The sequence below is a fragment of the Apteryx mantelli genome, chromosome 2 (genome assembly GCF_036417845.1).
Source record: "Apteryx mantelli isolate bAptMan1 chromosome 2, bAptMan1.hap1, whole genome shotgun sequence".
In the NCBI taxonomy this organism is placed as follows: Eukaryota; Metazoa; Chordata; class Aves; order Apterygiformes; family Apterygidae; genus Apteryx; species Apteryx mantelli.
In genome coordinates, this window is record NC_089979.1 from 114,146,249 (window position 1) to 114,170,606 (window position 24,358).

Sequence of the window (24,358 nt, forward strand, 5' to 3'; positions counted from 1 at the left end):
CTGCAGTCACACAACTGCAAGTAGTTTTCCTTTTTTATTTAAAAAGGCATCAACTCTATTTTGTTTTCTGTAATATTTTAGGCTTTCATTGGTTATTGTAGTTACTTTAGGAAGCTTTACTTTCTGTGAACAGAAATGAAATTACTCTTAACCCATCTGCGAAAGGTGCTTACAGTGACTTACCCTTGCTTGTTCTTCTCTCACTAAAATCTCTGTAAAACTAGCTTTGCACTAACTCTCTGGCTTCATAGGGGGCTGCTAGGATGCATGAGCAAAATGAGATCAAAATCAGACATTTCAGAGTTTAAAGGCTTTCAAATCACTTTAAAGGTATTTTTACCCACCTATGAAGCTAGCCTGCTGAGACATGAAAGCAGGTTGCATTCTCCTATTATTCTTCTTACCTTTGTGCATGTCAGTGGAATCAGTCGCAACATGTGACAACACCCCCCTCACCCTTTAAGCAAAAATAGGCAAGGAACAGTATGGGTTTGCCAACAATTAACAGAACAGTACTGCAGCTGGGAAAGTGCAGGCTTATGAGCACTCCTTTCTCCCCCCTGCTTTTAGACAGGTAAAATTTTTCAGCCACAGGCATATCCCACTCTTTTCCTTTAACTTTTCACAGCCATACTGTAAATGTTTTTGCATTATTGATACACTTCAAAATTATACTTCCAACATCTCTTTTTTCATGCTTGTATCTTTCATCCTACTTTATCTTGTTTTCTACGTAATAAGGCTCTTCCTTCCGTGAGTCATGCAGTATGTGCTCTTAAGAGAACTTGAAAAATAAAGAAATAGTACATAGCATGTCAGATTTCTGGCTTTTCACTTTGGTTGACACTTCTAATGCTACAGAAATAATTCTCTACTGCTGTATTTCAAGGTCAGTGCAGCAGCCCTGTGTTTTAGATTCTATGAAAGTTTGCTTATCTGCATTCTTTCTGGCTCAAACTAATTGTCCTTAGTTGTTAGTTTTTATTAACACTTAAAGCATTTGTAATTTTTGTATTGATGCTTTAGGTGGCAATATTTCGGTAGAAGTAATTGCCCTTATCATTTGTAGAGCAGCTGACTTATCAGTTGCCATTTTCTGAACTAAAACCAGTAAGGAAATTGCAACCTCAAGTAATCTGCCTCTGAACACCTATATTTCTTGAATGATAGGTGAGGGCAGTAAAGACTTTTTTTTTTTAAATGATTATTTTGTTAAATGTGTAATCCCTCCTGAGAAAGAATTGTACTTTTTTCTCCTTTACGCTTATACAAAAAAAATATTTTTTCCCCCTTTCCATTTAACTTAAAATTCTGATATATCCCATTGTAAGTGTTTGTATCACACACATTAAAGTTGTGACAAATGGTGGGTTAATACAGCTAATCTACAATTAGCAAATGTCTCGGATGATGGAAAAAATAATCAGATGAAATGGGAAGGCTAAATGACAAGACATTTAATGCAGAGTAATCTCTTGTGGCATTCTGCTGATATCACAGATCAGATGTGTTGAAGATCCATGAAAGTACCACTGGCTGCAAAGGACGTTTGATTGTAGAACACCTCACTGTTTATTAGCTACGTGTGCTAAACTCACCCCTAAGCTAAACTTTAGGGATAAGAGCATGTTAATATATAACACAAGACTGTTGGGTTTATCTAGGTAGCATGGTTCTGAAGACACTGCTCAAACTTCTCTTTTCCGCTGGAAGTGTTTGCAGAGCTCTTATGATGTTACTGCAGTAGGAGTATGGGCTTATTTCATAACCCAGTTATGAACAAAACCAAAACAAGCATTAATTTTTAACTCCTTATAAAATACATAAGACATTTTTCATTGAAAATACTTCCACCCTGTCTGAATTATTGAAACATGCTCTTTACCACACAGAGCACAAGCAAACAGAAAGAAGAACCATTACAAACTTCAAATAAAACTCAAGATAGCACAGCCTAAGTTGGCTATCCTCAGAAACCTATACTCACCTCTGTCCCTCTTTTTCAGCTGTACCTAGAAAAGAGGGCAGCCACCATTTTATGGCTGTTGATCAGTCTAACAAGCTCCATCTGGTACAGCTTATCAGTACTTAAGCATACAGCTGGAAAGTTTTTTCCCCTTACTTGAACAAACATAAGCTGTGCAGGGAGGATAGCAATAGTGCCTGCAAGCCTTGTCTACATCATAAATCTCAGCTGAGTCTGCAAACCTTTTGCAGAGCTTTTTCCAAACATGGAAACTGAGGATAGGAAACTATCTTCTAGACCACTGGATCCATTAGCTGTCTCATCCCAAGTCATCTATGTGCAGCAATACAACTTGGTTGCTTGAGAGATACCATAGATACACATACTCCTGGGATGTGCTCACAAAAAGAAATGATCCTGTATTGCTGCACACAGATGACTTGGGATTCAGAGAACAATTTGCTGCAAACAGTTTGTTTAAAAAAAAAAAAAAAACTCCTAACACCTAGTAATTAAGCAGAACTGAATGCAGGTCTGCTCTTCCTAATGCTTCTGTGTCATTACTTTTTTGAGTGTCCACAGAGTTTGCCAAGCAATGGGACCTCTCTTGGGACTGCTTCTTCTGGCACTCTTCTGTAGCCCTAAGAGGGATTCAACCAGACTTTTGGGATAATAAGCAACAGGAATTTTTGCTCCTTGCTAGTAATCTGGTACAGGCATATAGTCCTTCTTTTCTTCTTCTTCTTTTTTTTTTTTTTGCTGTTGCTGAAAAGTTTACAGTTTGGCCTTAGAAACTGTGACAAGATCAGTAACTTGCTTCCCACTGGCCCTGAGGCTGGAAAATGAGTTCACTGTTGGATGCTCAGATAGACAAGAGCTGACGTGGTATTCTGGATTTTGCCCTTTCCTAGCAAGTTCTTGCAAAACCTGAGTTCTGTCACCTCACCTCAGAGACGAGTAGAGAACCCTCAGTGAGGGGTCTCCATGTCATATTCAGTGCTTGGGATCCAAAAAAATCCCAACCCTTTTCCCCTCAGATACCACCATTAGCTGGGGTGGTTGTGGCAAGTGTCAAAATCAGCAGCATTGTTGGGGACAGTTCTCACCTCAGTGCTAGGTCCATCTGCCGCTTCCAGAGACTTGTATGCCAGTAAGAGAGAGAGAGAGAGAGAGCGCGCACATGAGTGAGTGTGTGTGTGTGTGTGTGTGTGTGAGATGGCTCTCGTGGTTGTTTCAGTGTTTGTTGGGGGATGCAGAGTAACACTTCCACCCACTGGAGAGCTAGCGTACGGCACTTTTGGAAGGAACTACCAGGACTCCTTCTGTTTTCTTTGAAACAGAGCCATGGGAAAAGGTGATAGTGGCAATCACTAAATTCCTAAGTGAGAATACTTGTTCAGGAATGAGGAGACCAGGCTTAATGACTTTTTTCATCTGCGGGAATTCAGACTTGCATCATCTGTTCTGAGGTGGCTGAACCATCAGGATATAGGTTACCAAGTGTGGCATGTGGGGTAGAGGAGGTGCCCTTTGGCTACTCACTCCTCCTGCTGAAGTCGCATCAGTGCACGACTTGAGGTGCAAGGGGGCAGTGTGGGTCTGTGGACTTTCAGATGCTTTTTCATGGGAATGTATCTCTGAGAACCTGCTATTCACCTTGTGTTGTTGATCCAGGTGTCTCACAGCATTTTAGAAAAGCCTTAAACGGATGGGAAGGAGTTCAGCAACATGCCTGGAGACAGACAGAAGGGCTGAGAACTTGGGGCTCCCAACTTCCAAGCTAATGTTGCCTCCATTGGTGTCGGGGGGTGTCAGTGCAAGAAAGTTTCTTGTCATTGAAGGCCAAACAGAAAGTTTAATGCGTGTTCAGTTTTCATTTTCTCACTGTTGTGATGAAGTGGTTTTAGAAAATACCTGCATTCTGACTACGGCAGAAGAGTTCTCTGGGATAACACCCCAAATCTATGTAAAGCTGCATCTCTCATAGTAGTAACATGTCCTTATTAGAAGCATCAAAACAGAACAGATTAATACAGCTTATGTGCCCTTCTTAAACACCCTTATTTTTATAGCTTTTATGTTGAGAAGAAACTGTCTCCTTGCTCTCAAATGGTTTCAGCAGTGCTCTGCATCAACAGTCCCCTGCTTTATCAAACCTGAACTCATTCATCCCTGCTCCACTTTGGTCAGCACTCCAGATTTTTCCTACTCTTCATAAAGTATATAGAGTATCTTTTCTATTCTTTAAGCCTAATACTTCTCTTTTTCACTGATTTTCTTGGCTTCTTTCAGCATCAGAATCTCACTCCCATTTTCCCTGTTGGTCTCTTCTCCATGAAAAGCTTTGTCATCACGTTGTAGGAAGAGCTTTTTCATGCAGTTTGTGATGAAGCTGAACTGGACCTCGTGTTTGGTTTGTGCAGAGGCAGACTGAGCTCTGTGTTTGTGGCATCTCTCTGAAGCCACACTGAGACCAGTTCAGACAGGGAGAGCACATGTTGTGAAATTACTGCAGCAGTAATTTTTCTCAGCAGCATTTGACATGAACTAAGCCAAACTTCTACTCCTACACTCCCCCACTAGCAATGATTCCAGTGCCATAAATTGCTCCTGCTTCCTGTGCAATAAACATACATTAAAAAGACCTGTTCCAGAAGAAAAGAAGGCAAATAAGGAGTCTGCATCTCTAGCTTTTAATTTGAACTGAAGTCAGTCATGCAATTTAAGTGGGGTACAGGAGTCATGATTTCCAAGTTTTTTTTGACTTCTCCATGATTTCTTAACTCATCACTGTTCGAAAACAGCTAGAATTTAGCTGCTGCTCTCAAATGTTTCAGTTTCTGTATTACACAGAATCACAGAATCACAGAATCGCTGAGGTTGGAAGGGACCTCTGGAGATCATCTAGTCCAACCCCCCTGCTCAAGCAGGGTCACCTAGAGCACATTGCACAGGATTGCATCCAGGCGCGTTTTGAATATCTCCAGAGAAGGAGACTCCACCACCTCTCGGGGCAACCTGTTCCAGTGCTCTGTCACCCTCACAGTGAAAAAGTTTTTCCTCATGTTAAGATGGAAGTGTCTGTGTTTCAGTTTGTGCCCATTTCCTCGCGTCCTGTCGCTCGGCACCACTGAAAAGAGTCTGGTCCCATCCTCTCGACACCCTCCCTTCAGATACTTGTACACATTGATAAGATCTCCTCTCAGCCTTCTCTTCTCCAAGCTAAACAGGCCAAGCTCTCTCAGCCTTTCCTCATAAGAGAGATGCTCCAGTCCCCTAATCATCTTCGTGGCCCTTCGCTGGACTTGCTCCAGTAGTGCCACATCCCTCTTGTACTGGGGAGCCCAGAACTGGACGCAGTACTCCAGATGTGGCCTCAGCAGGGCTGAGTAGAGGGGGAGAATCACCTCCCTCGACCTGCTGGCAACACTCTTCCTGATGCACCCCAGCATACCATTGGCCTTCTTGGCCACAAGGGCACACTGCTGCCTCATGCTTAACTTGGTGTCCACCAGCACTCCCAGGTCCTTCTCCGCAGAGCTGCTTTCCAGCAGGTCAACCCCCAACCTGTACTGGTGCAGGGGGTTATTCCTCCCCAGGTGCAGGACCCTGCACTTGCCTTTGTTGAACTTCATGAGGTTCCTCTCTGCCCACCTCTCCAGCCTGTCCAAGTCTCTTTGAATGGCAGCACAGCCCTCTGGTGTATCAGCCACTCCTCCCAGTTTTGTATCATCAGCAAACTTGCTGAGGGTGCACTCTGTCCCTTCATCCAGGTCATTGATGAAGAAGTTGAACAAGACTGGACCCAGTACTGACCCCTGGGGGACACTGCTAGCTACAGGCCTCCAACTAGACTCTGTGCCACTGATCACAACTCTCTGAGCTCTGCCATTCAGCCAGTTCTCAATCCACCTCACTGTCCACTCATCTAACCCACACTTCCTGAGCTTGTCTATGAGGATGCTATGGGAGACAGTGTCAAAAGCCTTGCTGAAGTCAAGGTAGACAACATCCACTGCTCTCCCCTCATCTACCCAGCCAGTCATTCCATCATAGAAGGCTATCAGATTGGTTAGGCATGATTTCCCCTTGGTGAAGCCATGCCTACTTGCATGGGATAGAGCCAGTAAAGTCAGTGGAACTGCAAAGATGCACCCATACTAATAAATAAAAAGAGCCAGGACTTGCTCTCTGGCCCTGGTGCCAAGACCTGGCTCATGTCCTTATGGCTAAACTCTCCTCATCCAAAACATAGTGGCCTTGTTCCCACTTCTGTTGGGAACATGATGGCCTGTACTACCCTTCAGCCATGATCAAGCGTTGCCTGAGAGTGTGCTAGTTAGCCCAAGCCAAAACCGTGTCCGGGGGCATGCTAATAGTTAAGCTCTGTGAATGATCCTATTCCAGCACTTGAGCCAATGCCATGGCCTTGTCTGATTTACTACTATTGATAAAGCCTGAGCATTGGATGCTCTCTGAAAGATGGCTTAAGATCCCTTAAAATGGTAAGGTCCAAATCCTGGCCACTTTTGAAAATGCTACCCATCCCTGCATCAGTTCTTTCACTAAATAACTTTCAGAGAATTTAAAACCACAGGAATTACTGTGTTTTAAATTGCCTTATTGACAACTTTTGGGGGACAATGCCATGCTATACAACTGTACAAAGTACATTTAAACTTAGAAAGACATGTCTCCAAAAGTACGGGTTCTGCTAACACAGCATATTGCAGCTGCTCAGGGAATTGCAGTTTTCTGGCTTTGGCCTCATGAGGGCAGTTCATTCAGGCTTTGGCAGTAACTCAACCTGAAGCAGTCCTGTTACATCTTGCTTCTTCATCTCACTGTGATTTTATATAATGTTATTAATTATAACAATACATTATTATTGCTGTGAAGCTGACAGTTGCAACAGAATGCTTTAGGCTTTGACCCATCTCCTAGTAGAGAGGTTCCCACGTGCCTCTGTGGGAGCCCATTTGATTGCGTAGAGTGAAGTTCAGTTCCCTGTTGTTGAGTACTCTGATCCGTAAGAAGTTATTAATGGTGACAGAATTAGTCCCTTAATAACCAGTAGGTAATTTCACCTGACAGAACCACCTAGTAAATCTTATTCAAAACTTCACTTCCAGCATCTCAATATACTTGAAGATCTTTCCAGATTTTATTACTGAGAGAATTGACCAGAGGAAGAGAAAAGGAAAAAAGAAGAGGTTTGGGAGATAAAATAAGGTGCTGTTGGGCATCAGATTTCTTTGAGAATGGAGATTACTGATACACATTCAAAGGGATTTATGCATCAAAGAATATAAGTAGGGGCTTAGCTTCATGTGTTTAATAGACTTCATTGAAATTTCATGTCAACAGTAGTGAAGACAAATTTCATGCTAGAAGATTAACTTCTTTCAAAGTGAGCAAATGACAGCAATTAATTGTTCAGTGAAACCAGATATACCAAACAACTAGTAGGTGTCATTAATATCTTAAGGATCTGGCACCTTACAAAGGAAACTAAAGAGTCATTATATTGAATTATTCAGGTTGCCTACTGAGAATAAACTATTCCTGGGACAGAGAGCAGGCATTTTTGATTTGCTTCTTTAACCAAAGATTTTGTGTAAGGCAGCAAAATACCTCGGCATTTGCAGAGACACTGAAAAACGTACAAAATAGCCAAAGCTTGTTAGAACAAGTTGATAATTCATATATAATAATTCAGTTTAAAAAAAAGAAAAAAAATCCTTTAGGAAAATATACAAGCTCCCTGTCAGATTAAGAACCAAGAACTAGATTTTGCTTTGATTTGTTCTCTACACCTTGCCCTTGATCCTGAATTTGCCAAAAGCAAATTGCTTAAAGCAGTTGCTATTAGACTCCAGAAACATTAGGCCCTGTGTGAGGGACTCATGTATTCCTCCTTTTAATATGTAGATTAGACACTAAGTTTGCTTCATTTGTCTGAGATCATTTTTAAATAACATGCAGTGTTTAGACATGTATGTTCACAAGAAAAATATGTTATTTACTAATGTGCAAAAACCTCTCCAACCTTTATTTATGTATTAGTCCCAGTCACAGCCTTGCATTCATAGCGGACCTAATGTAAAACCTGGGAAGTTAACTTGGAAACAAAATCCCATTTACATTGTAGGTGTTGGGATAGGTCTACAATGCAGATCTACTGTTCTCCTTACTCATATTTCTGTACAATAAATCAACAGGATTAATAGTAAAATTAACAGCACTGAACTTCTTTTAAATATCTAAAATAGCAGGAAGGTGAAATGATGCCATTTGGCTGTAATTGCTAGAGCTACCCAGTTTGCAGGAGGTGAGGATGCATCCTCTATTTTTGGTATATTCTTCTTGAAAAATATCATTTGTTTCCAAGTTGCAGAAACCCATGGTAGCTTTCACAGTGACATCTCCATAGCCTCTTTAGTAGCAGTAGCATTTGTTTTCTTTGCAAGCAACCAAACTAAATGTGTTTAAAGTGCCTGTTGATATATGTGGGAGTTAGCTGCTTCTGTGCTATGTGGGGCTGTATAACACCCACATGGTGCTGTGCTGCTGCACATGGTCAATCCAGTGTTGTAAGAGGGAGAGACAAAGCCAAATGGTTTTCAGTGTCTCAGGCTTTATGGTAGCACTCTTCTCTTTACGATACCTCTGTTCAGACATCCGGATGCCTGATCTTACATAGAAAACTTAGAAAAGTTAATCCATTCCTCATTGCTGCCTTTCTTTGTAACATCCAGTTCTTGCTCCTGCCGACTTCAGCAGGTGCGGGGCCTCGGCTGCCAGAAGTGGAGACTAGTGGGGACTAGATCCTGGGGACTAGCCAAATGTCACGAGGCCGAGTGGTGACATACAGCCCCTCCTGGCAATCCTGCATCCTGGGGGTGTTGTTTGAGGACAGGACTATCTTACCCCAGCCAAGAGTGGGTCTAGTGCGTAACTGCTGCTAAGATCCTAACAGGCCTGAAACTATTGCTGGAATTAGCATGGTGAATAGGGTGTTTTGCCCATGCAGGAGGCAGCGCAAAGAGATAGGGTTCATATAAGGTTTCTGATTGGCTTTATAATGAGCCTGTTTGTGCTAGAGTCATTCTCTTGAGGCCATGTACTCTGGCTTTTTGGACAGGTTGCATTAGTATTGTATCATACTGCTGCTATGCTGTACCTGAAGAACTGGCTGTATAGCTCCTGGAGTAACCAAGGGTAATTTTTGCAGCAGATTTTCGCTTACGTCCTTTTTCTGATTCACTATTACTGCTCTCCAGCTTGTGACCTCTGCTCACATGACGTACAAGAGTTATGTAAAGAAAAACTTGACGTGGAAATTCAGGTGCAGAGAGAAGAAAGATCACAGCAGTGACACAGGGTAGATAGCATCTTTGCTTCCAGATTATGTGACCTCCAACAATGACTGGCTTCTTTAAGCTAACCATCTTTTTTTCTGTGCTAAGGTAGTAAATTATGGTACTTCCTTCACTTTTGAATAAATTTCTCAGATCTGACCAGGAGACCCTTCAAATTTAATATGAAGTATGAGAGGCAGAAAAAAAAATACCCCAAATTAAGTGTGGTATTCACTTGGCATTCAGGTAGTTTATATTTCTTTCACCGAAGAGCTACAGGACTTTAAGAATACATCATAACTAGCATTTATGGCTTTCAGTGGCAATTACTGAGGGTTGCTTAGTTTCAACATGAAAAAATGAAATGAGAGAGGATTGTTAGTAACTGTGAGAGATACAAAATTAATCCTATTTTTGTGGACAATAAGCCAATCTGACAATGTCAGAATTACATAGCTGTAAACAAAAAGCATAACCTTGTTATTAGTTTGGTACATAGATACACTGACTGTACAGTGTAGAAAGAGTTTCAGTCCACAAGATTTCCACCATCATCGTTAGTGGTATTTTCTTAGCAATAGTATTCATTTTGTAAGGTAATATCAGTAATATTTTTCTGTCTGGGGTTCTTGGGAGCTTCTGTTATCATATCTGAGAATAAAGCAGTTTCCTTAGCTGGGCTACTGCCGGGTAAGAAGATATTCTATATTGTATTTTCTTTTAAGGGTGTGAAGTGATATATTGGGAAATAGCTCATTGGAAATGACTATTTCACACCCCACGAGTAACATCTTCAACACGCAGAGTTCAGATCTCATTATATAAAACAGGCATTGTGCTCCATCTTCACACACAAAGGACTTCTTCCAGCAGCAATACATAAGAGAATTGAAGTTGTTACTGCTTTATTTGCCTAATGGAACTTCCCTCCTTCATTGTTTGGGTTATAAAGAATTATTTTGGCTTAAATGGAAGTTCTGTGAATAAAGTTTCCATCATCTCTGCTCCCTTCTGAGACACAGACGTTGATGGTACAGAGGATTTAATCATAAGGAGGCATTTTGGTAGAAATAGTCTTGTTAAAATTCTAGTTATACATCTGTTCAATCATGGTTTAGCATTTCTAAATTATACCAAGAAATGAAGTGAGATGATGATAATGGATGATATTTATAAAGTTCTTTGGAAAACCATAAAAGAAGCACACTAACAACTTAACCTTCCAATGTGCTTGTGGCCTTTTATGTCTGATTTACAAGCCAGTTGTACAATTTTCCCCAAATTATAGAGAAAAGGGGTGTCATTTCACTAAGCTGAAAATTATCTGTCATGCTGATGAATGGGGGTCCAAGATGAGTTGATCGGAATCTTTTTTCAGTACTTTGGCATTAATGCATGTCTGAAGATTATATAAATTGATTATAGAGTGTGTCAGCCCATATGTAATGACTACAGTTCAATAGTGACTCCCAATGAGTTTAAAAAAAAAAGGAGAGAGAAGGAGAGGAGAAAGAGAGAGAGAGAGAGAGAAAGAGAGAGAACACATGCCAGGCTTACACAGGGGTCTTACTGCATTCATATTTGCTATACCTTTGTGTTTTATAGTCCATTAACATTATGGAACGGACACTGCAGAAATATGGAAGCTATGAAAAATTTGAACAAGCCACTGGAGGCAGCTTGCTGACCAAAAGTCGCATCTGGAATCATGTCAGGAAATACATGGTGAAAGAAGGCTGTCTTGGTGAGGTAGGTCATGCACTGGGTCAGGAAAGAAGCATTTATTTAGATGTTAAAAGTTACACAGGAAAGGGAGCTAAGAGACCTTTTGGGAGGCCTTTCCTCCATAGTTATAAGAATATTCCTTACATCATATTTTTCTAATGGCTGTGCCCAATTGAATTTTTGAACAATCCAGATGATGCAAGTTCCTTGTGAATGCTTCAGCCGTCTCTTTGAGCCTGTTTCCTGACTCATACATGCTCATTCTTAGTTTCATCTCTTTTGGGAGTACCCAAGAGCAACACGCTTCCTCCTCTCTTTTTTTGGCTATTTGGAATAGCACATTTCCATTTATTTCTCAGTTCTGCCATCCTTTCTCTTGTATCACATTATTTGCACCAAAGGTAAGAGAAGGCCAAGAAAAATAATCAGCAGCCCAAGAGACTGATTTGTGAGAAGTTGCACAAATGAAGGTGACATAAGCGAATAAAAATGTCTGAAAAACTTTGATCTGTTGAGTTGGTTTAAGTGCTGTTTTTTCCTCACTTTAACCTTATTTTCTAGAGCTGTGTGCAAAAAAACTATTTCTCAGTTATTCGGGATTAAAAAAAAATCCAGTTTGACTTAGTTACATAGAATTGTTTGGAAAAGTCAGCTGAAGTTGAATGTAGAAAAACAGAATTACTGCAAATGAAAACACCAGCTGACACAGTCCAAGACCTTTGTGAGATCATGGGAGTGAACAAGAGGAATCTGGAATGGGAGATCAATAGACAAAAATTAGTTTTTAGGAAATTAGGTTTAATTAGTGAATGCAATAATGTTAGGAGAGACTGTTACACTCATCACTCCTTTTTGGGAGACTACAATTTGACACTGGTGCCAAACTTTACCTGTTTCTCTAACAGTGAGGTTCCAAGGCTACAGTTTAAAGCTAGCCAGAAAAAATTTACATTTTTGGTCTTTGCTCTGCTTTTATCTCCCTTTGCATACATGTTTATATTTGTTTGTCTTTATGGAAGCAGGATCCTGCACCCTCATAAAACATCCCCTGTCTTAATCAAGTGTTCCCCTTCTTCTGCAAAAGTACAGTAAATACATCATGCTCAGTATGGTCTAAAATGTGCTGTAAATACTCTCTGTAGTTGAAGAGAAGAGAGACATCAGCTGTTAATATGGCTAAGTAGTACTAGTAGTTTAGATTCTAAATATTTTAGGGTTTTCCTTTCTTTCCTGCATTTTAATAAGATTTTTACGGTGACTGATTGTTTGCTGTTGAAGTTGGAGCTGAATGGAGGGTTTTGAATACAGAGAAGTCTACACCAATGGGGTCATGTTAATGCCTCTGATCCTTGGGTCCTTTTTTGTTAACTTTGATAGTAAAAATGGTCTCTTTTGTAGGTACACTCTCCTGTACTCATCTAAGCACTACTCTGGGGACCTTCTTTAAGCATTTCTTGAGGCGGGAAAGTTGCTTAGTCTTCAAAAGAGAGAGTTTCCTTTGACTTCCCCAGCCACTTGTTTAAAAATTCTTTTTAAAACTCAAATACCAAAACTTATCAGTATGCATTAGTTTCCTTCTGTGTCATTTTTTTTTGATTACTAATTTTCCAAGAAAAACAGGAGAAAGAGAGCTCAATTCCTATATAAAACAAAACAAAACCAATATTTGAATAATATTTCAAGTCTGCATTATAGATCAGGAAACAAAGCACACAATGCTTCCCCCTCTCCTTTATGGGACTTCAGAATTGCAATTAAAAAAGGTTAAGAGACTGTTAAGTGTGCAGATATCCAGTCAATTTATGTGTTTATCTAATATTATAAAAGTATCAATACTTCCAAGATTATTAGACACACTTTAAAAAATATAATTTTTTCTAGTTTCCTTTCTGCATTTGATTCCTCTCCCTCCCAATCTGGTCAATGTTACCATATTCAAATTTTGCAGTCTCATATCTGCCTGTCTTAACCATCATGCTAAGTCCCACTAAGGTCTCTGAGGTTTTATCAGAAGCACAGGTGGCTAGAATATCTCAAAAATGAAATGTCTCACATGGATAATCTGCCAATAGCTCGGAAGAGCTGTGAAGGGCAAGGGACCAAGCATAAATGAAATATTGGCAGGGCCAAAGGAAGATATAAAGCAGGAACAGGAAGAAGAAGAGAGCTCTTTGATACCTGAACTCTCTCATCTTTAGATTGTGGTCCATCTCACGGAGGACCTGCTTTCTCGCGCCTCAATGACAGTGGTGAATGGCCGTCCCACTCTCACTATCAATATCTCTGCTGCACGAGAACACTGGCTGGAAGGGATGCTGAGACATGAAATTGGTATGAGCATGACAGCAGTTCTTCAGACAAAGGGGAGTACATGCATGCATTCTTACTTACTTTGCCATAATGGGCCAGGTGCTGGACATACACAAAAGGAGGGATGTCCCTGTTTAAATGACCTATACTGTAGGTGTGCTAAGGAGAAGGAGAAACCTATTTATAAGTGCGCCACATAGTAGAAGGAAGACATCCACTTTAAGATTCCTAGGATGAATCTATATTAACATTTCAGGTCAGATCAGGAGCGAGCTTTCAAAGCGAGTCTGCCAACCATCCCCACTTACTGCACTAAGAATCACATTGCAGAGCAGTCTTGGAGCAGGTGAAGTATAATCCTTTCAGATGATGCTAACGCAGAAGCTATGCTCCAGGCATACCTACAGTGCTGTCACTGCCCAGGGGCATCTTGTTCATGAGACCAACCCTGAGCTAGTCCAGAGCAAAGACCCTGAAACACAGCTAGTGGGATTGCTCAGCCTCAGCAACGGCCATTTCACTTTACTCATCCCTTCTACTGTGCTGCACTGCTTGCTAATGTAGGCATGTTTTAAGTATGAGGAACGTATGCAGTGATCCCTAAACCTGTGCAAGATTGCCTTCATTTTGCATTACACAAGGCTGGCCCAGCCCCATGGAAAATTTCTATAAACTTTTCCATGAATTTTGTTCTAATTAAGTAAAACAAAACCAGATAAACTTGGCTAGCTGCTGAATTTCATCTGAGAAGTAAGCACTGTGATTGCCTTGAGCCAGTGTTATTCACTTTATAAGTGGACAGCAACCTCTTCCAAGACTGCAGTAGGGAATCTCTAATCAGCCTCAAGAGGCAACGTTGCTGCCACTGAACCCTCCCTTCATTGCCTCTAGTTACTTCTGTTCACCACAAAGCCTAATCTATCCTAGAGGCATTCAGCACATAAGACACTTTTTGAAAACTCCTTTTCACGGATTTGGGAACTCAAGTCCTGCTAACATTTGTATTCCTTAGGCATTTTTGGAAGTCTCACTTGCAGTCAGCAGGTGAATTATTGCACTGTTGGCATTTAGAATAGGGCTGATCTGTTTTTCTGCCTCTGGCAAAATTCTCTGTTGTAGGCATGGCCAAAGTTGGCACTTTTCCCACTGCCCAGTGCTACCAGTTGAGTCCTGATATTGGTATCTCCTCCAGTATTTTATCATTTTTGGAATCAGTGGATGTTAGTGTTCTAAGTCCTGTATTCCTTTCTTTTCAGGAACTCATTATTTCCGGGGTATTAACAACAACAGTCAGCCTTGGCGCAACTGGAATGGACGTAGAAAACATGGGTTAAAACCAATCAACCCTACAGAAGAGGGGCTAGCGAGCATTCACAGTGTCCTGTTCCGCAAGGACCCTTTTCTTTGGAGGGCTGCCCTGCTCTACTACACAGTGTATCAGGCTAGCCAAATGTCCTTCAGTCAGCTTTTCCAGGACGTGGGGAAATTTGTCAAGGATCCCAACACTAGGTGGGATTACTGTGTACGAGCCAAAAGGGGGTGGACTGACACATCACAGCCAGGTGGGTCTCTGTTTTATCTATAATTATTCCTCATAGATGTGGCCGGAGTATGCACAGAGCTCATTCAGCATCTGTCATGCAGTAAAAGTTTCGCAAAAGGGAGAAATGAGACCTTCAGTTTCTGAAATGAGGCAACAAGATTTATGCTTTTGAAAATACACGTTCTTAAGACTGTTAAATTGAGTCAATAAAGGATTTCTTTGTTGAAAGTAGGAACTGTAAAAGTATGAAGGTGTTCAGACTCAGTTTGACCTCCTTTCATGTTTACTACAAGAAGTGTTGCTGCAGATATTCACAGATACCATCTTTTGTGTTTGTTTTCTTTCTCTGGCTGGTGGGTTTAGCCTTCTAGTTAGTTTTGGGAAAGTTTTCAAGCTCAGAGATATAAATATGTAGTTTTAAGAAATACAGTTGTTCTGTTAATAATGACTTCTTAAAATACACCTTGAACAAACTGATGCAGTGGAATAAATCTTACTCCTTTTAGGCTGTTTCAATAAGGATCAGGTATACTTGGATGGCATCCTTCGAATCCTGAGATACAGAGAGTCCATTGATTTCCATCTTCTGACAGCCCTTGGAAAGGTGAGTGGACTCATTCTTACCCAAAAGATGCAGCTGCATCGTTTTAGTGAGGTTGCCTGTGAAGAGTTACGCAAGTCATTGCCCTTTGCTTTACTTTGATCTAGAAATCTCTGTGTTCTGTATAGCATATGATGTACACAAAGCACAAGTTACAAATATTTTGAGGTCCTAAAAATTCCTGCCAGGTTTTCCTCATTCCTCACTTACCGGATTATGATTTTACAGTCATATTTCTCAAGGCTTTCCTTTCCTTGTTTTGATGGCATCTGATTACTCTTAAGGAAGGTTTATCAGGGTACTACCTGCATTACAGTACAATGGAATGCCTCAGGCAAGCAGGACAGGTGCTAGACAAGGTGATGGTCCTAGCAGAAAGTCAAATTCACAGTTTGATCTTAACACATCCCCTTCCACCACAAAGGGAAGGCTGATACTGTGTTTTCCATCCCCGTTTCCTCTCTCTGATGTCATCTCTGCTATTTTTTGAAAATCGGTGTCTCTTTCCAGATTGCATGGTATTTCTAAATTTACAGAACGTGTTTTCCGTCCATTCTGACTATCACTTCTTGGTGTTCTCTGCCTGACTGCCATCCTCAATTTTAAATGTGAGGCTGGGACAAGTTTGTTTGTTCTCAAAGTGCAGGTTTGTCAGAGGCTTCCTGAACTGACTCTTTAGATTGCTAGGGTTCCACATTTCAAAAGCAGGGTTCAAACTCACATAAAATGGGAATCAAGTTAGTACTGCTTTGCTTGGTTTGAGAGCTGGTATATCAACATTGCTTCCTGCTTGCTGTTGACATAGGGTGATGAAGGGAGATTGCATATTATGATATAGGCTTTTGGTCCATACTTAAGAAGTTTTACCTGTTGGTGTCAGAAACATCCATATGGGTCAGCAGAGCTATTTAAGTAACTGAACCAAGTTGGAAAGCTCTGGAGGAAAAAAAAAAATTATGCTGTTTCAAATAAGTCTGCAGCTTTATTCTCTGAAACTTCCTTCTGCTTTAAGCTTGCTTAACTCCACACAGCTTCAACCTGCTACACTGTGCTGAACACGCACTCCATTCCTGCATTGCTTTATCTTTCTCCCTTCCAACAGACTGCAATATTGTCAACCCCCTTCAAAAACATCATCTAAGTCATATCTCATAAAATTACAGATTCAATCATAATCCAAATGCAGTGTGTCCAAATTAAGGGTTTTCAAACAATTTCATTCTAGCAGTATGATCATTCATAAGTGCTTGACTTTACAGCTTCTAAATCAAGGGAACTTAAACTCTACTTTAAATGTTTTCCTGCACACATCTACAATCCAACTGAAAATGTGTGTGCAAGAGCAGTGCCTGCTCTCAAGAAAAACAAGTTCTGTGTTCATAGAGAAATATTAGCTTTCAGTGAGATTAAGCCTGTGGTTGTTATGAGTTCCTCACCATTCTAAAGGTGTTTTTGTTTGTTTGCTTAAGGCAGAAAAGAAGGATTGGGGTGTTCCATAAGAAAGCTAAGCTGGCATGTCTTCCAGCTTAGAAGAAAAAGTACTGAAATCCAAACCTGGGGAAGCCCAGGAATTAGTGGGAAAATGTTCATTGCTTTTCAAAGATTCTTAGTGGTGTTGTGTTGTAACAAGTGAGCTCATCTTTCTCAGCATGTTTACCTTAGGCCTATTTTATTCCAAATACAACCTGGGAACGAACTTAATAGGAAACAAAAGCAACCAACTATACTGCTGATAAGAATTGCTTTCTGCACTTTAATAGGTAGTTAACACAGCCATAAAAATCAGAGCACTGGTTTCTCATATAAATGCATTTAAGAGAGAGCCATCCTGAAGTTTGTGTCCTCTATTCTCATCTGAGTGCTAGAGATCTGGCTGACCCAGACTTCCTGCTGCTTCTGGCGTTACTTACGGTGTTGGAGAGAGCAATATGTGGAAATAGAACGTGGCTTATGCACTCATGCGAGCTGTTCTGCATACCTGGAGGGTGACAAATAAGAGAGGCTGAAGCCTGAGAAAAGATGCTTTTGAGAAGGAGCAGTTTTAAAGCTTTGCAGTAGTTAAAGAATCAAGTATGGGAAGCCTTGCAAAACCTTCATGTAATAATCACATGCAAGTATTAAAGAAGAGAAATAGAATGCAGATATTGGAGGCATCTCAGTATTGAGTAACTGCAAGTTTTTTAAAAAGCAAAGGCAGCAAAAAGTCACCTGCTCTTTTGTTTTCCAAGAACACGAATACATTAGAAAAAGCCTAAATGTGTCAATTTTAGCCTAGTCTTTGTTACCTATTACAATAATTTTAATTACATGTTGTAAGGAAGACGACCTGTTACCATAGTAGGATGAGGTTATGTTTTTATGTTCTCCTTAAAATGTCAACTTTAGTTATTTTTAGAAATTGCCATGACCAATGAAATGCATCCCATTCAGACTGTACCTTTGATCACAAATGCTTATTTCTTGGTTGCAACAGTAACAGAAACTCCTGAACATAAATACGAGATGGGAAAGAGTCCTTTTCTTTCTCCTTTTTTGAGGAAAAGAGGTAGATTTAAAGTTGGGACAGGAGAGAAGGTCAATATTTGATCTCATTTGGTGCCGTGTGTCCAGACTGAGAGGAGATGGTATGATTTCATGTAGATCCTGTCTGTCTGCTTCTAAATACATTAATCAGGGTGAAATGTCACACTATTCAAACAGCAATACTTCATATTGACATGACTTCATATTGGCTTACTGCCTGGACATGGGTGCATGTTCATTTTTAAATCAGGACGCATCTGGTCATTGCAGCCTGGAAAACATACAAGTGCTCAGATGCAAATTCATTCTCTTCCTGGAGTTTGTTCCCATTATCAGTGAGACAATCACCCCACATTTGACTGCTCCTATGGCTCAATCTGGATTAGACCCTCCTACCTTTGCAAAGAGCCCTTCCATGTCTCTTAGCATAGGTGGGTCATCAGTGCTTGCTTCCATCACCTGCTAAGAGGGCAGGCTGTTTCCAGGGAACCCTGACAGCGCTGTGCTCAGCTCCTTAGAAGAACCAGAGGGTAAAAAGGTTTGAAGGAGCAGGCTCCACTCTCAAGTCACCTGGCACCACCATGCCCTGAGGAAATAGGAATTGCCAGCTAGTAAGCACAGCCAGGCCTATGTTTTTGCCAGTACATATGCTTCTGCCTGTAGGGTGCCCGAGCACGCACAGCTTCTAGACAAAGTGGCAACCACATAAATTTCATCATAGTGGGTAAGCTGCCCAAGGAGACTTGTTCTGTGCTTGCAGGACAGCTTGTGCAGCCTTGCACAGCCAAAGAAATCATTCTTGCTGAATTATCATTCCCAACACCTTGAGCTAACTGTGAGAAAAATCTCAGCTTTCATATTAGAAAAAGATAGTAGGCTGAAAGAAGTTTGAAAATGTTGTGGCTATGCCCAGAAGCCTCTTATGCCAAGAGGGAAACCCAGTCTCCACCCCACCCCACCCCCATTTTGGAGTGCTTAAGGTTGCCCATGCTGTAGTTAGTTTGTTACTAAAGAGGCACATTTTAATTTAGCTTTGCATAAGCACAAATAAGTTATTGCTGGTGAAAATGAAACCATAGGAGTTTAGGTAGCTGGCACTGCTGGACTTTCTGGACCTTCCCAAAGCCCAAGGCTGCCTGTTTCCTGTTCCATATCTGTCCTGTACTCCCTTTCTAGTTCTCTGATCTTTAGCCCAGCATCTTTTTCAGTCTTATGCCAGTCTTTCCACCTCTTTGAGAACTCCAATAATTACATTCATTCCATCCTTTCCCTCCCTATTGCTGTAGCTGTTGTAGGTCAATCCTGTTTACATTCAGGTCACTAGAGTCTGTTCACCGAGTTAATCAAAAGCAGAATCAGGAACTATGTAGGCATTTGTTAGGGTTACATTTTTCTTCCATTGAAAAACACAATAACTCATGCTCTAGGATTGCTTTCAAAGGACTCTGACAAGCTTTTAAATCCCCCTGCTCTAAAATATTTTACCATCTGCAAAAGGAAGTTTAGAGCCACAACAGAGAAATTACAGTTGTAACAGGGCTATAGCTCAATATTAACCCATCTCCTTCCTTGCAGATCTCATATGAGGACGTGGACCGCCTGAAGGAGTTAGCTGTGATTGAGAACATGAGGGTACCGCACTTTTTGCAAGACCATGCACGGTACATGGAGCACTTGGAAAAGATCATGGAAGTCAATGAGCTGACTGATGAGGAGCTCCAGGATCTCATAAATTAACAGCATTACCTAACCATTTGTTAATGCTGTACAACTGAGACCATGAAACTGGACTTCTCAGAACTTGCAGAAATGGACTTTTCTGCAGAAGGGGGAGGTGGTCAGAATACATAGTTCTGTGAATTAGGTTTTTAAAAATACAAATTATGGAACTATGAACTCAGAAGTTTTTCTTTTAAAAAAACGTTCCTTCGAGTTCTTTTTGCATTGTCATTATATAGTGATTATTTTTTTTAAAGAAGCTTTGTGCTTTTTTAATTTGGCTTAGGAATTCCTTTGCAGTGATGTGTCCAATCATCTTCTCTGTGTTTTGTATGCTACAAAAAGAGTTTGACACTTTCTTTTTTAATATACTGTCTTTTCCCATCCCAATTTTGGGGTGGAGGAAAGGAAAAAAAAAAAAAAAAAAAAGAGAGAGGCGCTCACTCGTATTTGCCCTGTCTTTGGTCATAGCTTTCACAACTCACAGCAACAGAACTGCTGTAGATTATGCTACATCACTGTCTGCTTAACTCTTTCCCATTTGCTCATCATAGCAACAAAAAAAAGTTAAAAAAAAGTTACAGAACACAGAAACATGTCTTTGTGCAATAGGATCAAAGCTCTGTCACACTATAAGGAACCATTTGTTATTGAGAGACAAGGAAAAAGGAAAAAAAGGAATTGCTGGTTTAATGACCATAAACAGGTTATCTCCCAAAAGAGTTGTTCCACATCTTCTTTTCCTGTATAGTATGTGTTTCAAGAAGTTGAATTCTGGAAAGGGTTTCCCACCTTTGAGGACAAGCATAGCATGTTTAGGAAGTTTAACATGTCAGTGTTTTGGAAGAAGGACTAGGCAGAACTGTGATTTTGTGACTAGCGTGTTTTAAATAAATTCAGATATACAGGGACATAATTCAGTGCAGCAGGCAACCCCCACTTCTTCACTGAGTCATCTGAGTGAACAGAGAGTCAGATCACTTTTTGAACAGTTTCAGGCCTCTGTGCTACAGTAAGCTTGAGCTTGCAGAGCTTGTGTGAGGACTGAGACATTAGTGAGGAGAAACAAAGACCCGCAAGTGCCCTATTCTCATGTTCAAAGCAACAGAACTGCTGCATCACTTCTGAAACAAATTTACCTCTGTTTTAAATATTGGTGCTATATCCAGAACTAAGCGGAGAAAGCACATTACTGTATGGCACCGCCAGTCAAATGGTAAACAGCTTGCATGATGCAGCAGGACTTACAGAGAACTACATTTTCTGCATCCAGGGTATTATGGAAGAACGGAGGCTAAATGAGTTTTGCACCTGTAAGTACTGTGACAAAGGGTTTTGTTTTGGTAGATAACGTTTTACCAGGGCTGGTTTGAACTCCTGGGAAGGAGCCATGGTACTGTTCTCACTCCGAAAGAGACTGGACAGGAACAGGGTTTCCTCTGCGCCACACTTACACGTGCCTGAGCCCCACTATCTCTTTCTCTTATCTTATCCTGCTCTTTAATGCAAAGGATGGAGTAACTCCCCATCCTCCACAGTCTGATTTTACAGACATGACAGTAGCAGCCATTCCGGCTTTGAAGTCTGGATAACACATTTTGTGATCCATAGGAAAAAATCCATGGGGAAAAGCCCTCAGCTGGCTAAGCAGTCTGCAGTTTTTGAATAATCCCAAGAAACGAGCTGCCTTTTAGATAGTATCGCAAGTGTGCTGTAGAGGCTGCCTGACTGCTTCAAAAAAGAAACTACGCTCGGCCTGTACAAATTTATTAAATTTGGTTATTTTTAAGACATGGACCAAGAACTCCTCACAGCCTTAATTTTGTCTTGTTCATAGTGTTTGTGACCTGAAAGCCTGCCAGCGTCTATGTTTAACAAAAAGCCCTTTTTTTCTCCTTCCTCTTGGGGTGCTTGATCACTTGTAACTTTGTCTGCCCAGCTTTGCTGTAGCACTGAGCAGACATAGTGTTGCAGCAGCCTGTGGGAACAGTTTGCAGTCACGCACTCACTCCAGATTTTGGCTCCTTTGCCACAAGCAGCAAAAAGGCCACACATGTCTGAGGCTGAGTGAAAGACTCCAGTTAAAAAGCTGTCTTTGGAGTAAATCAGTTAGAGATCGTCTGAGCTACAACATAGAAAAACAGGGCTCCCTTTGCTGATCCAGGGGTATGTGAAAAGTTCAGTCCTTTATGAAAGGGCTACACTTTTGAAATGATTTTTTTTTTCTTCTTTGGAGAATTCCCAGCCTTACTCCAGTTGCTTCTATGTTAAAAAAAAAAAAAGTGTTTTTTCCCCTCCCCCAGTAGTAGCTCTGTTATAGTCTGAGAGTATTTACTATAATGTGTCCATGAAACCAGGAAGCCTTGCCAGTCACCTTGCTTTGCCACAGATTATCATGGTCACAGCCCTTTCTCCACCTGCCCGTTGACTGTATTACTGCCCTCCTGCCCAAAATGCTACTGGTCTTTTTGCTTTGCTTGAAGACCTGCATCTCATTTTCCCCAAAGCAGTTGGTGCCATTTAACTTCCTATATTTTTTCATTATTCTAAAAATAGGTGCGACTAGTAGCATGTTTGAGTCTTAAAGTGGTCATCATCAAAAAAACCCCCCAAAACTGTAGCAGTAGATTCAACTGTCAGCTTCTATTTTCAGCATCAGATTTGTCCTTCCTCCTTTGTAAAAGTGTTTTAAATTTGCAAGTGCAGCTTTTGTAACTTTTCTGAATCTTTTTTTACTGTGATGAGCCTGGTTACTAAACCATGGTGCTGAAGTTCTGTAATAAAGTTTTTGGACAGTAGTGCACGTAAGCTCAAGTTACTACAAAGTTTCATGATGTCAGTGATGTGATGACAGCCTTTCCTAGTAGTCTGGTCCTGTTGCTTTGCTGTGTATCCATGCCTCACTACCTCTATGTCATTCTTATGCAGAAACTTGGTCAACATTAGAATAGGTGCCCCATTTCACCTAGCCAATTTTAAATGGCATTTTATACAACATTTGCAAATAAACAAAAGAAAACAACAGAATCTAGACTATAGAAATGTTACTTTCGGCTGACAGTGTTACTTTCTTGTGTCAAAGTTGGCTCTACAGCTAGTTGGAAATTTAAGTTGTGAATGAAAGATTGAAGGTGTTTCAGAACCATGTGAGAAAGCAGTTCTTGGAGTCATGAAAAGCCTACCACGTGGATTTGTGAAAGTTGTATGGCAGGTAGGGACCTCTGTACTCTCTATCAGGAGGCCAGACTGCTCACGAGGAGAGATTCAACATACTGCCCTTTGCTAAGATACGGTCTGAGGCATCACCAGACCACTTGACTGTGCTTCCTTTCCCAGCACCATCCATGTGGGAAATAGCAACTCTAAATGCTCTGCTCTGCTTTAACTTACTGATGCATTCCCCCTTCTTCCCCTGCTACTCATTTCAGGGCTCCTTAAAATGAAAACTTCTTGTGAGAAGGGATAAAGTGACTTAATCATTTTAATAATAGGGTATTAGTGCCAAATTAAGGAGTTCTTTTCAAGATGTAGTTTAAAATGAGATTGCGTATCTTTAATATACAAAGGGAAAAATCTATTTTGGGTTCACTGAACAATTTTATCTAATGTAATTATGGACTTTTCACAACTGGAAATAGGTCATATTAGATTAAATTCAGTGGAAAAAATGAATATTGAATTTTAAAGCCATTAATTTATGTTGATTCAATAATAAAAAGATGTCATCAGGATTACATTTCAAGGCAGAGCCATGCACTTTACATTAAAGTTGTCTAAATTCATTTCTCATGATGCTGCTGAAATATTTCATATCTTCTACAATCATAGTGCCTCTCTTTCTCTTTAAGACCCTTTTTCCAAAGTGCCTAGTGGACATGCAGGCTGTCCAGACATGCAGGAGGAAAGTACAGCACTATTTTAACTCATCAGACAATAAGGAAGAAAACCATAGTTGAAATTATAACCACATCAACCTCATAGACAGCAGGAAAGGGAATCAATTAAAAACAGATCCAGGGCTCACACTGGTGAACAGGATCAAGCTGGATAAATATTGTTTTGAAGGAAAAATTCCTAAGAAAACTCAGTTGTGGGAGAAACATGGCTGGTGATCCAGGAGTGGCTCCAAGCCACATCTCTCATACTGCAGCGTATGAGTGGGTCACAAGAGGGTCCCGTGGAGGAGACGCTTTTCAGCAGTGGCTCACAGGTAACCAGGAGCACTGGCCCCAGAGCCAGGACCTCCCTGCTGGTCAGTGCAACATTACAGGGGTTCAGAGGAGAAACAGGCAGCACGCAAAAACACCAGTCCCCCTTGCACAGGCTGTGCAGTAGCAGAGATGGGCACAAAATGTTCAGGTCCTATCTGAGCAGACCCCTGAAAACTGTGCTTGAAGGGTCCCATATATTGTATTAGGGCCCAATTTCCATCTCACACCATATGCCAAACGAGACTGGCCAGGCTTTCTCTGCTGGTTTCCTTGCCTATTTCCCCTACTTGGGCTTTGTCTTGATGTCTGTCAGTCATCCTAAAGGCTGCATTTATTTAATCCCAGTCCTTTGCTTTCCCTTCTATTTTAGGACCGTGTTCACCAATTGGTCTACCACAT

General features: G+C 40.9%; 1 protein-coding gene across 2 annotated transcripts in view; it reads left to right on the plus strand.

Annotated features, from left to right (window-relative positions):
• The window catches only part of MATCAP2 (microtubule associated tyrosine carboxypeptidase 2), a 39,230-nt gene extending 15,740 nt beyond the window's left edge, over nucleotides 1–23,490 (plus strand). Inside the window, exons 3-7 of one of the 2 annotated variants that reach the window (XM_067291255.1) lie at nucleotides 10,933–11,076; nucleotides 13,251–13,383; nucleotides 14,619–14,924; nucleotides 15,412–15,509; nucleotides 19,605–23,490. In XM_067291255.1, coding sequence (XP_067147356.1) covers nucleotides 10,933–11,076; nucleotides 13,251–13,383; nucleotides 14,619–14,924; nucleotides 15,412–15,509; nucleotides 19,605–19,766 — 843 coding nt within the window. In that variant the 3' untranslated portion in view covers nucleotides 19,767–23,490. The remainder of the gene's footprint in view (nucleotides 1–10,932; nucleotides 11,077–13,250; nucleotides 13,384–14,618; nucleotides 14,925–15,411; nucleotides 15,510–19,604) is intronic. The other variant, XM_067291256.1, reaches the window with a different exon arrangement.
• Nucleotides 23,491–24,358: the final 868 nt, after the last annotated feature.